Source organism: Ursus arctos, unplaced genomic scaffold (genome assembly GCF_023065955.2).
Source record: "Ursus arctos isolate Adak ecotype North America unplaced genomic scaffold, UrsArc2.0 scaffold_20, whole genome shotgun sequence".
NCBI lineage: Eukaryota > Metazoa > Chordata > Mammalia > Carnivora > Ursidae > Ursus > Ursus arctos.
In genome coordinates this window covers 49,931,599-49,948,042 of record NW_026622875.1, presented here as the reverse complement: position 1 = coordinate 49,948,042, position 16,444 = coordinate 49,931,599, and the positions used below count along the sequence as shown (strand labels likewise).

The 16,444-nt window shown below is 43.1% G+C and overlaps 1 protein-coding gene across 1 annotated transcript in view; it reads right to left on the bottom strand.

Annotated features, from left to right (window-relative positions):
* SCN11A (sodium voltage-gated channel alpha subunit 11) overlaps positions 1 to 16,444 on the bottom strand; it is a 79,047-nt gene that overhangs the window by 46,091 nt on the left and 16,512 nt on the right. The window contains exons 6-12 of the mRNA XM_026496750.3: positions 14,629 to 14,802; positions 13,814 to 13,877; positions 9,137 to 9,278; positions 8,387 to 8,584; positions 7,382 to 7,555; positions 4,574 to 4,703; positions 3,295 to 3,533 (exon numbers count right to left, since the gene is read on the bottom strand). Of these exons, the coding sequence (XP_026352535.1) occupies positions 3,295 to 3,533; positions 4,574 to 4,703; positions 7,382 to 7,555; positions 8,387 to 8,584; positions 9,137 to 9,278; positions 13,814 to 13,877; positions 14,629 to 14,802 (1,121 nt within the window). The remainder of the gene's footprint in view (positions 1 to 3,294; positions 3,534 to 4,573; positions 4,704 to 7,381; positions 7,556 to 8,386; positions 8,585 to 9,136; positions 9,279 to 13,813; positions 13,878 to 14,628; positions 14,803 to 16,444) is intronic.

Below are 16,444 nucleotides of genomic sequence, written 5' to 3'. Positions count from 1 at the left end.
CCTGGAGATAAATATCCTCCATAAAGCAGAATCAAGAGGAGTTCACCTAACCACTTACTCTCAACACCTTGATCAGAAAAAAAAAAAAAAAAGAAGAAAGAAAGAAAGAAAAAAGAAAAAGAAAACATTTAAAAGGGGCCCAGAGCAAAGAATTGAAAAACACTGCTAGGAACCGGAAAACATCTTTAAGCAACTCAATATAGGCTTACCCTATATGATGAATATCTTGGGATAAACCCTAGATTGGTTATGGTTGAAAGGAGGGTTAGTGAGTTGGAATATAATCTTAAATCCTATAATTCACTCACAGAATGCAGGATTCATTATTCCAGAACAAAATACCAAAGAATTAAAAGGAAGGGCAAGAGTTAAGAAAGTGCTAAACTATGTGATTTCCGTGGGCACAAATAAGTGTTTTTGTTTTTGTCTTTGAAAATTAGATAAATACAGTCTTAAAAACATTGCACAATGTTGAATAAGTGGTAGCCAAATTCAAAACTAAATCTATCATCTACGTCTTTGTAGAAGATAAAACAAAGCATTTCTTCATAGCAAACAGCACATTCTGACACAGACACAACTAAATAGATATGAGAAAACAATAGTATGAAAATAATAAGGTTATATAAAAAGATTGTCAGTAATAAGACTCTCCTTTATAGTTCTGGAAAAGAAAAACAACTCAGAAATGATTTTTAAATCTCCTTATTAAAAGTAACAGACGATCCGTTTTTATAAATAATTCGATGACTTACTATTTATTTTTAAAATCCCTAAAATAAAGTGACACAAGTTAAAAAAGGATAGGCAAAGACAAATCCAAGATAGACAAAGAGAAAAGAAACCAAGGTGGCAAAGAAAACCCAAAGCTTGTATCTATCTCTTCCTTTTAAATATTGTTATCTACCTCTGCCCTGAGCCACAACCAGTGCCTAAAAGCATGAATATAACCTATTGTAGTTAATTATGCTGGACTGATCCCTGTCCCCTTTTGAGCTCCTCCTCCCCTTCCTGTCTCCTTCAAGCTTTAGGTATCTAGCCCTACAGCAAAACCCTACATGCCTTGGAATCATTGGTTTTGCAATCCAATTCAACTGCTATTCATGGCTCCTTGGGAGCTCAATGTACTCCCCTGAGTCAAGCAATACCAAAGCCTGGAGAGTGTATTTTCATGTCCAGTCCAACAGAACTGCACAGGCCAGCTGAATCCTGGTCCACCTGTCAGAGGAGGGAGGTTTGGATGCGTTCTTTGGAACTCAAGGCTCCAAATCCTCCCTCTACCATTGCTATGGGGTTACAGTAGATGAGGTGGCTGCCACCTTTGTATTGTGTGTTAATTTATTTTTTTAAAGATTTTATTTATTTGAGAGAGAGAGAGTGAGAGAGAATGAGCTGGAGGAGGCGCAGAGCGAGAGGGAGAAGCAGACTTCCCGCTGAACAGGAAGTCCCACGCGGGGTTCCCTGGGATCACAGCCTGAGCTGAACGCAGCTACTTAACCAACTGAGCCACCCAGGCGCCCCAACGTATTGTGTGTTTAGGGAATGGGGCACATGGAATGGAAGCACAGGCTACAAGGCCAGTTCTGCCTGTTTCTTGTCAGTTTTCAGGGGCTGGGGCACAGCTGCTGCCTGCGAACTCAGACACCAACGATGTCCCTGTGCCTCCTTCTGTACCACTTCTGGGGAGAGTGAAGAAGAATGTCACTTAATTATCCAGCTTCTGACTGCAAAATGCAGCTTCATGTCAACACTCAGAACATCTAGTCAGTGGGAAATCTGAGAGGGTGGCTTTTATCATTTCCCACAGCTGGATCAGTAAATGAAGGGGATGGACCGACCACTTTTGCAAACTGGGAAGCCCTGCCTAGGGATATGACTCTGGGTTCTTTGGGTATTCTCTGGAACTTATCTAATAACTCCATCTACCAGGAGGTGCTGAAAGATGGGTCTGCTGACTCTGCTGAGACAGGAACCTGCAGTCACAGCTTTCTGTCTCCAAGTGAAACAACACTGTCAACCCATTTCTGGGATACATCATTGGGAGATAGCTGAATACCCTGGCCTGGAGCCCAGAAGATACCAGCCTGTTAGAAGGTGCCATGTGTGTTAGGTTTATCGTGTAGCATGAAATCTAATCTGACCCACACACACCTACAGAGCACTTCTTCCCAAGGGCAGTTTGGGGAAGAAACTTAAATGCAGGCTGTCTGTAAGGAGAACCACTCTGGCCTTGCACTGTGGTCCCGCTGTATCCCTGCTTCTCCTGAAAAGGACGTGGAATTGAGGGTGACCTCCAACATGTTGCACAGAAGCAGCTCTGTGGACCAACTTCTGATTCAATAGGTATAATGGGTTCTGATCAGTGTAAAATAATTCATTAAAAAATACATGCATACATATGGACGAGAAATCCTCTGTAAAGCTAAAAATGATCATCTTTGCTAATAGGACCATAGGAAATGAGTTTCTTCTTTGTATTTCCCTTATTTGTACTTTTCCTTATTTTTAAAATTAAAAAAAGCGTGTATTGCTTCTTAAGTTGGAAAAATAAAATAAAACTTGAAGAATAAAGTTAGATACTCTGGTAAGATTAACTCATTAGCTAATTAGGGTAGAACATTTAGTGGGTAATTTTTTGTTATTTCTGATATTTGGGAAACTAATTAATCCTTGGGGGGGGGGGAATGCCTTCTCCAGGAACAATAAATTGAGCAGTTCATGGGAAGTCTGCTCTCCTATCTTTGTTTTCCCAATTTAACTGGGACTAGATCCATCCAATGAGAAACATACTGAAAGAGGCTCAAGTCTGGAGGCCCCACTACCACTCCATAAGCTCTGCACAACTCCTCCTAGGAAAGTACACCCCACAGCTGCCAGGCCCTGACCTGCCTTTCCAGGAGGAATAACACCTAGTAATGACAGTCACATTATTTTGTGACAAATGATGTCATCCATATCACCGGGGACCATGGGACACATTACCAGGGTCTCTCGATATGGTTAACATTTTCTCGATCATCCCAAATGGCTGAACTTTTAAAACGTCTGCTGGCTTCTGGCTTCCCACTGGATGACTAAAGCGATGTCTTATCATACCAGAGGGCCAACACAGGGCCCATGGAAAATTACTGAACTGGGGAAAAACAAAATCCTAACAGTTGTCTTTTCCCTCTACTCCACTTAATGGGAACAAAGACTTAGGCTAGGTTAGGCCACTCACAACATGTTTAGACTTTGAAAGAATTATAATTCACAGTTTGAAATATTTTTATATTTTAAAAAGTCTAAAGTTACCAAATTCCCTATATACAACATAGACTCAAAACTCTGGTCCATGTTGTAATGATCCATGGCCAAGAAGATAGTGTTGATGATGATGCAGATGGTGATGGCCAGCTCAGTAAACGGGTCAGTCATTACGGTTCTTAGGGCCTTCTTAATGCACAGCCACTGGGGGCTACAGTTCCACACGAGGTATCTGGATGCCAGGTTTCCCCCACATGGGAGGCAAGGCTCCTGTGATTTTTCTTGTTCTGGAGAAGGAAAAGGAAAGAGCAGTTGAGTAGTTAGCTCTGAATCCATCTGGCTGCTGTTGGCCTGAGTGCATTCCTTCCTCCCACTTCCTTAGGGTCTCCTATGAACAACCTGATTAGCCAAGAAGGGCACTGATGGGTGTAGTTGGAAAGGTTTCCCATATACAACTTTCATGTGGTATAGCCATGTACATCTAGTCTTTATACGTGTATTAGGCATCTGGGAGCTGGGTTGCACTGCTAGAGATAACAGATATGGAAGCCAACACTGGATGTGAACCCATAAGAGAGAGAAATATAAGAAATGTTCATTCAAGGCAGACCATGGTGACAGCTATAACAGAGGTACACAGAGCCACCAGGGCTCAAGGGAAGGAGAGGTGTTCAGGCAGGGGCATCTATATGCATTGGAAGAAAATGTACTCTCCAGCTGGTTGAGTTCAGGTGATAAGGCCGCTGGACCCCCGATTTCCCTGGAACCATTTCAGGGTCTCATACAAGACAAATGAGGTGATACAACAGGCTCAAAAGTGCTAAGGATCAATCTGACCCCATCCTTGTAAGGACTTGAGTCCTGCCTTTGAACACCAACCCCTTAGCTGGGTCCTGGTTACCTGCTGTTAATGAGGCCCATCAGACGGTTCCAGCCTATCTACATAGGTGTTCCATTGTCCATGCCAGATTCCTAACTCTAACTTCAATGACAACTGTCACCTCTGGAAACTTCGGTGTCTTCTCTTCTTTGGTCACTATCTTTGTCACTGAGACCTCCTGTGACTGCCTGGCCTGATTGGGAGGTCCTGTCTGTATTCTTAGTCCCAAGTGCCATCCCAAGGCTAACCGGTTCCCACCACTACCCAAGGGCCAACTCAGGGTGGGCTCACTTCTTCCAAGTCACTTAGCTCACATGCTCCAATGCGGCACAAGAAGTGACTCTGCAAGAAGTACAGGGGGCTTCAGAAGGCTTCTGGGGGAGGAGAGGAGAATGGAGGGACATCACTGCAGTTCAGCTCTCCCTGGGGCTGGGAGACAGAGCTTACCCTGCATGGTGATGGTGAGAATGCTGACAGCGCTCAGGGCCCTCTGTCTTTGGAAGGGGTCTCCGTGCTCATCAAAGTAATCCACTGACAGATTCTGGGATAGTCGTTTGGTTTGCTCTAGGATGTGTGGCTGTAAGAGAAGGCAGGCATGGTAGACCTTCAAAGCAAAGGGGCTGCCTTTCCTCAAAACTTCACAAGCTACTTTGTTTCAATGCCACATGCCTCAAAGACACTTCATATCTTATACAGGTCCACTCCCATTTCATGGCACACTGAAGGTTCAGTTTTTGTATTTCATATTTAGTAGATAAGTACAATACAGTTTGACATTTCTTATGTATGCACATTTCCAGGGTCCCAGCTACAGAAAATTTTCTTTCTCTGTGATTTATTCATTGTCAACAAAGGGCAAACAAAATTTTACAAAAACTAATAAGCAACTGTTCAGGGGACAAAAGCAATAAAAAGTTGAATTTAGAAACAATGTTTTTGAGTGGCAGAAGTGGGGGATACATTTAGAAGTGTGGTTTGGGGCCAGACAGTGAAGTACCTTGAATGGCTGCCTAAACCGATTTTGAAACAGTCAGTAATTAGAAAGAACAGCCAAAATAAATACAACAAAAGCTATATAGTAAACCTCAAGTACTCTTTCAGGCTGTGCCCAGGAGCTTGACTCTCACCTTACCTGCAATTCTAAAGTCTCTGGAGGTGAACAGATATAAATCTTCAGATACGTAGAAAACTATCCATAATGACTAATTTCCCCAAAGTTCTGACCAACCAGGGCCTCAGAGGGAACTATCCCTTGTGATAAGCTATTTTAAAGGCAACCTATAGTCTTTCTTTAGCTATTTCTCTTTTGGTTTAGGGAAAAGTCTTCTTAATAGCTATCTGGTCTTGGTCTATTGTTTCGTGAAATGAGGAAAAACCCTCGAAATATTAAGAAGTATTTGCATTCTCTTCATATGCTATGACCTGACATTAAAGAAGCCTCTAAACCAAGAGATCTGTCCCTGTCACTCCATCAGAGAACTGCTCACAGTAGTGGATGAGGTCTGTCCACCTACTTCTGCAAAGATCCCCAGACCCCCTTCCCCCACCCTACCCTCAAATGTGCAGAGCCCCCTTCTGACCACTTCAACTCCTCCTTTCATCTCAGGAAGGTGGATCTAGACATTATTCTGTGGTCTGTATCTTCAACATTTTCCTCTCCTCTGAAGTGTCTCTCCACAGTTAAAACATGTTTGAACATCCCCCACCTCAATGATTAAAAAAAAAAAAGGCTTTTTTCCTACTGCACATCCCCCATAGCTTCATTTCTGCATATCCTATGGCCTACTCAGTATCCCTGCTAGGATGCCCAACAGGCATTTCAAACTTGCCCTGTCTGAAACTAAACTTGCCCTCTTCCCCACCTCCAGGACATGTTCCTTTCCTGTCTCAGTAAACTACCCTCTATCAAGTTGGCTACCCAAGCCATCAACCAGATATCTTCCCCACCCTGTACATCTAGTTGACTGCTGAATCTTATCCTCTGGAGATCACTGCACCCTGTTATTCTCTCTTTATCCTCCTGCCCTAACCAGAGTTTAAGCCCCTGTCGCCTCTTGGATTACTGCCACAGCTTCTTCTTAACTGGTTGCCTCCAATTCTGTCCTAGTCCCATCCTGTCTCTTCAATGCATCTAGGATTTCAAAACTGTCAACCTGGTTGTCACTCTTGCTTAAAAGCTTTCAATAGTGCTTAGCCCTTGCTCTCTGGTGAACCCCTGAGCTGGCTTCAAGGCCTTTTGTGATGACCCCATCTTGCTGCTATAGGCTCTTACCACCCACCCTCCAGCTGCATCACACACACACATGTGCGTGAGAACACACACTCCCAAGTGTTCCACTGGATCATGTTCTCCTGCTCTCCTTTGCCTCCATGCCTTTGTATGTGCTGTTCCCTCTATCTGTGGTGCTCTATTCACTTCTTACCAGAGGGTGAAATATTAATTCACCCTCTCGGCGCAGACACTTCTTCCTCTGAGAACTCTTCCAATCTATGGCTCTTCTCCCACTCCCACCAAGTCTGGGTTGCTTGTCTGAAGCAGATGCTGCTGTTGGCTGATTCTGTATGTCCCTGGGTCCTACCTAAGGGCTTTCTCTGGTGACTTGACCACCCTCTGCCCTAATGCATACCAAGTCAGAAATCCAGGAAAATTATTATCTCCGGAACCCAGCAGTCTGGAACCAATGATGGACTAAACTTGGTGTATAAATACTCTAGTGCCCTCACTCCATGGAGATTAAATTTCAACCACCTTCAGTGGTAACTGGCTTGATAATGAACCTTAATTGGCCACCTTCTCTTCCATGTATCTTTGTTCTCTCTCCTCTTGGTGCTTCCTGGGATAACTTCCCAAATAATCTACTTGCACTCTAATGTCTCAGGGTTTCCTTTGGAGGGAACCCCCACTAAGACAATGCTCCTTCTCTGTTCTCCCATAACAATCATGTCAGTCATCACACTAAACAATAACTGCCTCCTTTTTAGTGTGTCTCCATCAATAGTTGTCTGTTTCATACATCTCATTTACCCCCAGTACTTACCCCAGTGCCAAGCAGATAGTAAACACTGTCAACACTTCAAATAGAAGCTTGTAAATAAATGGGTAGTTGAATAAACACATGGATGTGGGAAAGTATGCACAAATAGATGAACATGTAAATGAGTAAATGTATGAATGAATCCTTTCGAGTAGACTGACAACTTGACCTGTTCCCCTAACAGTGCTATAGTATCATTAATTCCTGGGCCAAGACTTGCCTTTTTTGTGGAATCTTCATCAGAATCCGATCCTGGAGGCTGGTCCTTCCCAGAGTCTCTCAAAAAAAAGGACTTTCTTTTCCTTTTACCAAAAAGCTTTCTCTTCTTTGGGGAAAAAGATGATGCTTCAAGGGAATTAAGTGAACTTCTATCAATTCCCATGGCAACCAGAGCCTTAGAAAGTGAACAAAAGCAATTAATAAACAGATTATACCTCCCCATAGAACGCTGCAAATGACCTGATCTTTGTGAGCATTCTCTTCTCTCTTCTGGAAGCATCATACCATTTCGATTGCTCAACACCCACTTGGAACATGCTAGCTTTGTTACTATTTACCAGAGGAACATATTCTGTTTATCCACAGAAACTGTGGTCTCAAAAGCAAAGTTAACTCTTTCATATCTACCACTAACCCTTAGCACAGAGTCCAGTATGTGCTAGGCACTCAATAAATGTTTGTGCCTGATGATGCAGGTATTAAACATGCTGGGCTCCCCACTGACAAATCTCTATGGAGGATGAGAAAGAGTATAAAATATGTTCCTGAAATCTTAGAATTGGGAAAATGATATCAAGGAAACAATGAGAATGGGCTATAAATATGAAAGGAATTTCAGGAAGGGAGAGGTGACCACAGCTGTTGTCCTTAGAGCACCATTACTGTTTTCCCAAACCATCCCAAGCAAAGGCCCTGAACACATACATTTCCAGATTCCCATAAGAAATCCTACAGCAGAGCCTTAGTTTACACATATGTACATTTTGTCCTCTAGCCTGCAGTCTGGGGTCTGCCCTAGAAAGCCCGGGTTTCAGAAAATCTAGGGTTCCCTGTTGTCAAGAGATCTGTGCCTGGATATCATAGTGAGAGACAGCAGCAGAGCCAGTCTTCACGGGGCTTAAATTCTCCAAAAAGGACCAGTAGAGAAAGCTCTGAGACCAAATCTCATGGCCTTTGCAGCCCCGCCCCAAAGCAGACCCCACTTTCTGACACTGCGTGCCCTTACCTCCTTCTCCTCCTTCAGCAGCCGCTGGGCTTCCTGGAACATCTTCTCCTTGGCCTCTGTCTCAGCAGCTACATTTCTGTTCTGTTCCTCATAAGCCATGGTGACAACAGCCAGGGTTAAGTTAATCAGATAGAAAGAACCCAGGAAGATGACCACCACAAAGAAGAAGACTGAGTAGAGCCCTGAGGCACGCAAGGTCTGCAAAGGACAGAGCACACACTTGCCTCTAAAACCTTTTTCTACAAAGGGGTGACTGTCACCTCAAGCAGACATGATACAGTAGCAACCAGTCCTCCCCCAGCACTACTTGGGTCAGCTGCCCACAGCATCGTCTACAGCCTCCCCTCACCCAGTGACTCCTGGCACCCATCAGGGATCAGATGCCATCTCTGCATTCCCATGTAAGATGTGGTACTTTGTTATGACTTTCTCAAGGGTAGTTGCATTTTAGAATTTAAAAGGCAGGCGAGAAAGGAATGCTTTGTGAAAACTGAAGCACCGGAGAGGGCTAATATTTCTAGGGAGAGGAGATGGTTTTTGATGTTTCTAACAGAATATCTAAGGTAGAAGTTAACAGTACAACTATTGAGGATGACAAACTGATGACAAAGAATAGATGGTAAGTTATGAATAAATGACAGAAGGATAGATGAGCAATAGAGAGGGAGGGAGGAGTGGAGGGGTGAGGGTGGGAGAAAGGAGGGGGAAAAGGGAGTGGGGGAGGAGAACGAGAGAGAATAATTAGATAACCTGTTGATAAAGTTTCTCCCAGGAATCTTGGGTCATAAGCCGAAACATGGCAAGAAAAGACCAACCAAAGTTGTCAAAATTGGTATAATTATAGTCAGGATTCCTTTTGGTGTGTTTGCATTGAAAATTTTCAGAACAGGCACTAGATGGAAACAAGGGAACAGAGGAGGAATTACATTCCCTGCAGGCCAGCTTCCCTCCCACCACCTACCCATCCCAGCCAAGACACCGGCTCTTCTGAGGGCCACGGACTCATACGGGGAAGTCCTGGGTGCAGAGTATTTGTAGAGGAGCCATGCCCCACCTGCCAAGCCTTCCAGCCTATCCCTTACTGGGGGCACTCACTGACTCTTTTCAGATGGATTGATCAGTAAGCTCATATTAGCAGTTTTTCATTAAAAATTAAGTGCAATGATACAGTGAACAATTAGTGGTAATAAAAGGCAAGAGAAGCACATATGTACCAGTGCACCTCTTTTGCAATACATATATGGGAGTGTTCTTTGACTATTCTCTTGCACCTTGCTTTTTTCATGGGACAATATAGCTTGGAGGTCTTTCCACACAAGCATACAAGAAAATATTTCTTTTCATGTCTTATAGTTCTATGATTTATTTAATTGCTCTGCTAATGGTGAACATTTAGGGTTTCAGTTGTTACAGTCTTTTGTTCTTATAAACATTTGGGCTTACCTTACAAACAGATCTCTTGCACATAGGTCTTTACCCAAATCACCAAGGCACACATCATTAAATGTATCTACCACATAATACTAAGGTCATGTACTTTCTCCATTTTTGGTAAATACAGTATTTTGATCAAAGTAATACATGCACATGGTTTAAAAATCATGTGGCACCAAGAGGCTCGTAATGAAAACCATTCCATCATTCTTTAGCCATCATTTACACACTGCAAAGTCAACAACTTTCAACTCTTTTATGTACATATCTCTAAAGGTAACGTTTATGCTGATATATACCAACTTTAGTCCTTGGTGATTAAGTTCGTGCTAAGATGAGGGTTAGCTCCTCAACATCCTATCCCACTTCATCACTACTTATATCCCTCTTTCCAGAAAAATACTGTGGCCTGTGTCAATGGCTCTCTGGGGTTGGATATGTTTTTCTTGGCTCTTGTGTGTTGCTTTTTCCAAGTTTTACTTTCTCGTTTTTTCTGGTACAAATCTCAAGTGACTTCTTAAGAAGACTGGGTGATCTTTGCGTATGTGAGTAAATCTTTATTCTACCTTTACAGTTGATTGATAGTTTGGCCAGAAGTAGAAATCTGGTTTGAAAATAATTTTTCCTTAGAAATATGAAGGCACTGCACAGTTATTATCCTGTGTTGCTATTGTGAATTCTGATGCCATTTTGATTTTTGTTCCTTTGTGGGTGACCTTTTTCTCTTTGGTTTTAGAATCTTTTCCTTGAAAGGCCACAATAATGCACTTGGCATGGACCTTCTTCATTCATTGTGTTGGGCACCTTATGGGACACTGAGGGACTTGCATCCTCAAGCTCAGGAAAATCCTCTGTATTGTGGCATTGCTGATTTTCTCCCTTTTGTTTTTTTCTGTGCCCTATTTCAGGTATTTCTGTTTAGTCAAATGTTGGGACTTCTGGATTGATATTTGTTCTCATGTTTTCTGTCTCTGTTTTTTGTTGCTACTTTCTGGACTATTACCCCTACTTGATGTTTTAATTCTATTATTGATTTTTCGTAATCACATTACCAAAAAAAATCTTTCTTGTTCAGTGACTGTTCCTTTTTCATAATGAGCTATTTTCATTTTTATGTATACAATATTTCTCTTAATTTCACTGAGGACCCTATCTAAAGTTTTAAAAGTCGATTTTGGTTCTCTCTGAACTCTTGTTTTGTCCACGGCTCTTATGGCCTGAATGTTTGGTTCCTCCCAAAATTCATGCATTGCAATCCTAATCTCCAGTGTGATGCTGTTGGGAGGTGAGGCCTATGGGTGGTGATTGGGGCTGGAGGGCAGAGCCCTAATGATGGGATTCGCAGCCTCATAAAAAAGACAATAGAGAGCTCCCTTTCTGCCATATGAAGATACAACAGAGAAGACTACCACCTACATCCAGAAGAGGGCCCTCATTAGAACCCAACCAAGCTAGTGCCCCGATCTTGGACATCCAGCCTCCAGAGTGGTGAGAAATAAATTTCTGTTGTTTATAAGTCACCCAGTCGGTAGCATTTTATATAGCTGCCTGAACTACGATAATGTTCATTTTTCCTGTTTCTTTATCTCGACCCCCTTTATGCCAAAGTCTTTCTTCAGCTATCTGGTGTGTTCAGTTGCATTTAATCAGAGGTCCTGACAAGTTGATTGGGAGTTTGCTTGGTGGGCAAAGTAGTACTCAGTGAGTGGTAGGCTTGGCGTTAGGGTGACTCAGAAGGAAGACATCCACTGTGCCCTCTTCCCTACCAGACCTCAGTGAAACCCTGTGAAGCCCCAGCACCCTTATCTTCCAGGAATCTATTGGGGATGAACCTAACATACTTGATTTATCTTACTTCCTAGTCACCATTCAAAATATTAGCTTGTTTTGCCCAATATTCCCCTGTCTGGATATACCTTCCCGTCAACCTATACAGGTGATTAAGTCTCTCCTCCAGTGTTCCCATCTTGACAAAGACATCACCAGTCACTCACCCCGGAAGCAAGAGAAATACCTCTAACAGTTTTCTCCCCTCAACACTTCCCACCATCCTCCCACACATGCACTTATGCACAGTGTACATGCCAACCCCCCTCTTCAATTCGCAATCTTGTTCTTTCTGTCTCCTAAATGTCTTTGGAATTCATCCATCTATTTCTCATCATCTCCACTGCACTGCTTCGTGACTTTCATCTGTATCAACCTAGTCTTCTAAGTGGCTGCCTCATCTACTCTATGCATCCATTCTCCACATAGCACCCATAGTGACTTTTACAAACAACTAATCTGCTCAAGTCTTGTTTCCTTCGTGATCAATGTCAAAATCCTTGGCACTGATGGGCTACCAGGTCTTGCAGTGTTAGTTCTTGTCTCCTGCCTCTCTGCCTAACAAGCTGCTGGGCTTCTTACTGCACCTGATCTCATGTCCTCAGGCCCAAAGCCTTCACCCTTACTATTTTATGGACTTAAATTGTTCACTCTACCTCCTTACCTACCACTTTATATCCACATTGTGGTCACCAGTCAGTTGGTTCTCAGGGAAGGAGGCAGCGAGTAAAGGCTGAAAACTAGGCCTGGGCCCTGGACAGACAGAGAGCTGCCCCTGAAGGTGACCTCAGACCTGCCATCTCCTTGGAAACTACTGTGTTATGATCAGTGGGGAAGGTCATGTACTAGGAGCCAGTCTTCTATAAAACTCCTGAGCTTTGAGACTATGCCAAGACTAGAGAGCTATGATCAGCACACAAGCTTAGAGAGATAAGGACACAATAAGGACCAGCTGGAAGCCAAGGCTACTGTGTCTTTGTATCCAAGTGGCCCACCTCACCTTGGATTTTGCCTACAGCAACTACCTGTGTGGGATGAAGGAAGCACTGTATGTAACAGCTATTGGTCCCCTCATTAAATGAAAGCACTGTAGATGCAGTGCATCCTGTCGTGGATCATATTATAGAACCCAGTAATCCTTGTATTAGATTAAAGACTATGATGTCTTGTGAGTTTGACTAAATCTGAACTTATGAGCATCCCAGGTGGCATTAGAGGACACGTCCCTCATTTTACAGACAGGGTTATGCCCTCTGTTCAGTTTCTCTCAGTACTTACATGTCTCTCTTAAAACACTCATCACACTTTCAAGGAGTCAAACACACTTTCTCTCCTTCCTGTGAGATACCAGATTCAAGAGGGAAGTGATCTCTAGTTCATATTTGCATTCTCTGGGCGTAGCACAGAATTTGGCATGCTATCAGCCTTTGATACATATTTGTTATTGAGGAACAAATTTAGCCTATTTTATCAGAGTGACTAGTATATTACCTTAATTTGAAATACACTCACTAAATCATCCTGAATTGAATTTCTCACCACAGAGAGCACTGATACTCTGGAAGAAAGAAGCGTATCCCTAAAGGGCCAGAGAGCTATGAGCCGCTAGGGTGAATGCGTATGAACACACATAAAACTGTATATGAAATTAGAGACAGTGGTGATCAACACATGAGCAAACAGAGGAAGATTCTCAGATAGTCTTGCATCAGGTCCATGCCACTGGACAGGAAATAAGGACTCCCTGGGGCTCTCAGTCATAACGTTCTTCTTACCCTTTGAAAGTCTTGAATACCCACTGCACAAAGTCAAAATATCACATTTTCAGTAGGTTTTTTCAGCTACAAATTCAACATGACTTGGGGGAGAAAGTTGCTCTAAACACTTGGAAATAATTATTATAATATTAATTATAATTAAGTGTATCATTTTATTATTAATTTTAGAATTAATTGGTTAATTTTATCATTAATAATTATAATCATGAATTATTAATAACTTAATGCACATTTAAACTAGACACCTAGACACATGAAATAATCAGTACTGTTTGCCTACTGCCATCACTGCTTCCACAAGTCATTAGATGAAGACTGTTTGCCACATTACCCCAAAAGGTCCACCAGTGCTGCGCTTGGGAGGAAAATGGATATATGAACCTCTTACCTGTTACCCATCCAGGTGCCACACATTCTGAATTCAGAGGAATTTTTCTTTTCAAAGCAATTGTCTGAGAAGGAATGAATCATAAATTCAGATTTTTTAAAAAAACTGAAAGGAAAGAGAATAGCAAATATGCCAGATTTGCTTGAAACAAATGGCTTGGAACCCTCTGAAATGATCAAAGTGGACTGCCAGAGAGGAACCAGAGCATAAGCCCTCAGGAAGGAGCAAGAGACAAGGAGGGAAAGGAAGAAGGTGGAGGAGGAAGCAGTGACACCAACATGTCCCCCAGGCTTCTCAGTGCATAAAACTGAACCAGAGTCCATGCCCAGGGGAAGCTGGACATCAGCCCATGAGAAGCTCATAAACCAAGACAGACATGGAGAGGGGTTAGCCACATGAGGTCCCAGACACATGAAATTGCTGTAGGGTTGACCTCAGTGTGGAGAGGATGCAGCAGAAAAAGAAGTAGTATCATTGGAGAAAATATCCAAAGAGGAGGGCTGGGAAGTTGCTGGACCAATACAGGCATTCTGAAGACTTCTGCAAAACATGACAAAGAAGTGGGCAGATCCACAGGGGAAGGGATAGGAGCTGACACCACCTGTGTGGATATGGCTGCAGGCTTTGCCTTCTCCATGGAAACCCAAAGAATGAGGCAGTTCTCTAAGAAACACATCTGCCTGCATGAGAACCCTGAATGGATGAAGTCATCCTTGCTCCTAAGAGACTCTGTAATGCAGATCTATAGATAGTATGAGTGATGACAATAAAAGTTAACCATGCACAGACCAAGGCATGAAAGGTGGAATATTTACCATCAGGGTTATCCATATTCTTACAGTCATTATGGATACATCTCTGGTTCAGACTTCCCATGAAGAGCTGCTGACCTACCAGGGCGAAGATGCTGAGGCAAAAGAGGGTCAGGATCATCACGTCAACAAGCTTCTTCACAGAGCGCAGCAAGGCCCCAACAATGACCTTCAGACCTGGGGAGGAGAAGGACAAGCCCCCACTCACACACACAGCAGACACAGGCAAGGGGCAAGGAGGGAAAAGCCAAGGCATCAAACGTCACCCGACTGCAGGCTGGAATCAGAAACTGGCCTGGCCTAGGATTCTGATGCCATGGGTTCTGGTTCTAACTCTTTCTGAGAAGTTGTATGATACTGAGTAGTCCATCAGTCTAGAGCTCAGCCTCTTCATTCTGCCCTGTGTCTGCCACAGGGTTGCTCTGAAGAGCTAGTGGGAAGACTCTGAGTAGAAACATCCCATACAAACAACTTGATTACAGTTGTGCAGACACCTCACAGCTGGGGTTTCATGCAGCACCACAGCCAAAATGAGGCTACCCTAGAGGAGATAGACCTGTATTTAACATTCAGTAGTCACTACTTACTACAAGGTATGCAAAGTGCCATGAAACAGTGCTAAATTGGGGGGCAGAGAGCTAGAAGGAGGAGCTTTGTCTGGACCCAGATAATGAGAATATTCTAGGTAAAAAAAAACTCAGATTACTACTTATAATAGGTTTTTTTTTAAATTCAAGAAATATTTACTAAGCACCTACTGTGTCCATGGCACACTGCTAGGCTGCCAAGTTACAATATAAGAAAGACATAACCTTGTGGTACAACGGTAAATGTTTAAAATCAACTTTCTGGGGTTGCTGGGATGGTGCAGTCAGTTAAGCATCTGACTCTAGATTTCTGCTCAGGTCATGATCTCAGGGTCATGAGATCAAGCCCCGTGTCAGGCTCTGCACTCAGCATGGAGTCTGCTTGGGATTCTCTCTCTCTTTCTCTCCCTCGGCCCTTCCCCCTGCCCCTTCCCCCACCCCCGTTCTCTCTCTCAAATAAATAGTCTTTTTTTAAAAATCAGCTTTCTGTGTGGGGGGAGGAGTGTGTGTGCAGAGAAAGTCCCATCTATAGCATTTACAGATTTCTTTGCTGAATTATGTAGTGTAGATCCCTTTTCTCCCTCCATAAAGCCCTCTCACCCTAATGGTTTCAAGCTAACACATGACATCCCTGGATGCAAAGCTGGAAAAGGACATGCACAATCTGCTGCTGAGGAGCCAGAAGAAGTCAGCTCCAGTACACCACTGAGTCAGGGGCTCTGCTCTCAGCACAGCTGGAGAGATAAACAACCAGATATGACTTACAATGTGTGAGATGACACAAAGTGGCATCGTTTCAACTAATCAATGTAAACCATGACTGGTAGACTTGAGAACAGAAAGTGACACCTAATGGGAGTCCAAAGCTGCAGCAAATGGCCCTTCCACAAAGTGCGATGCCACATAAGGAGGAGGCTTCAGTATAAGCTGGGATATTCACTGTGTCCCAGCTGCAGCCAAACAAGCAGATGCTTCAACCTCATCTACATCCGACTCTCATCTATAACAACATGCTTGAGTCTTCTCCAAAGCAAGAGGATCTGGCTGAGAGAAGGTTCTGATTCCTGAATAATTTTTCCAAAGTCCCTTTAAAGATCATACCTCACATCCTTACTTCCAAATGTATCCCGGGATCTCATGTGTTTCATGGGAAAAAATGGAGACTATGTTCACCTGCTTAGAGATGAAGAAGGAAACACTACAGCTGCTAAGTGACTGCCTGATGTATATTT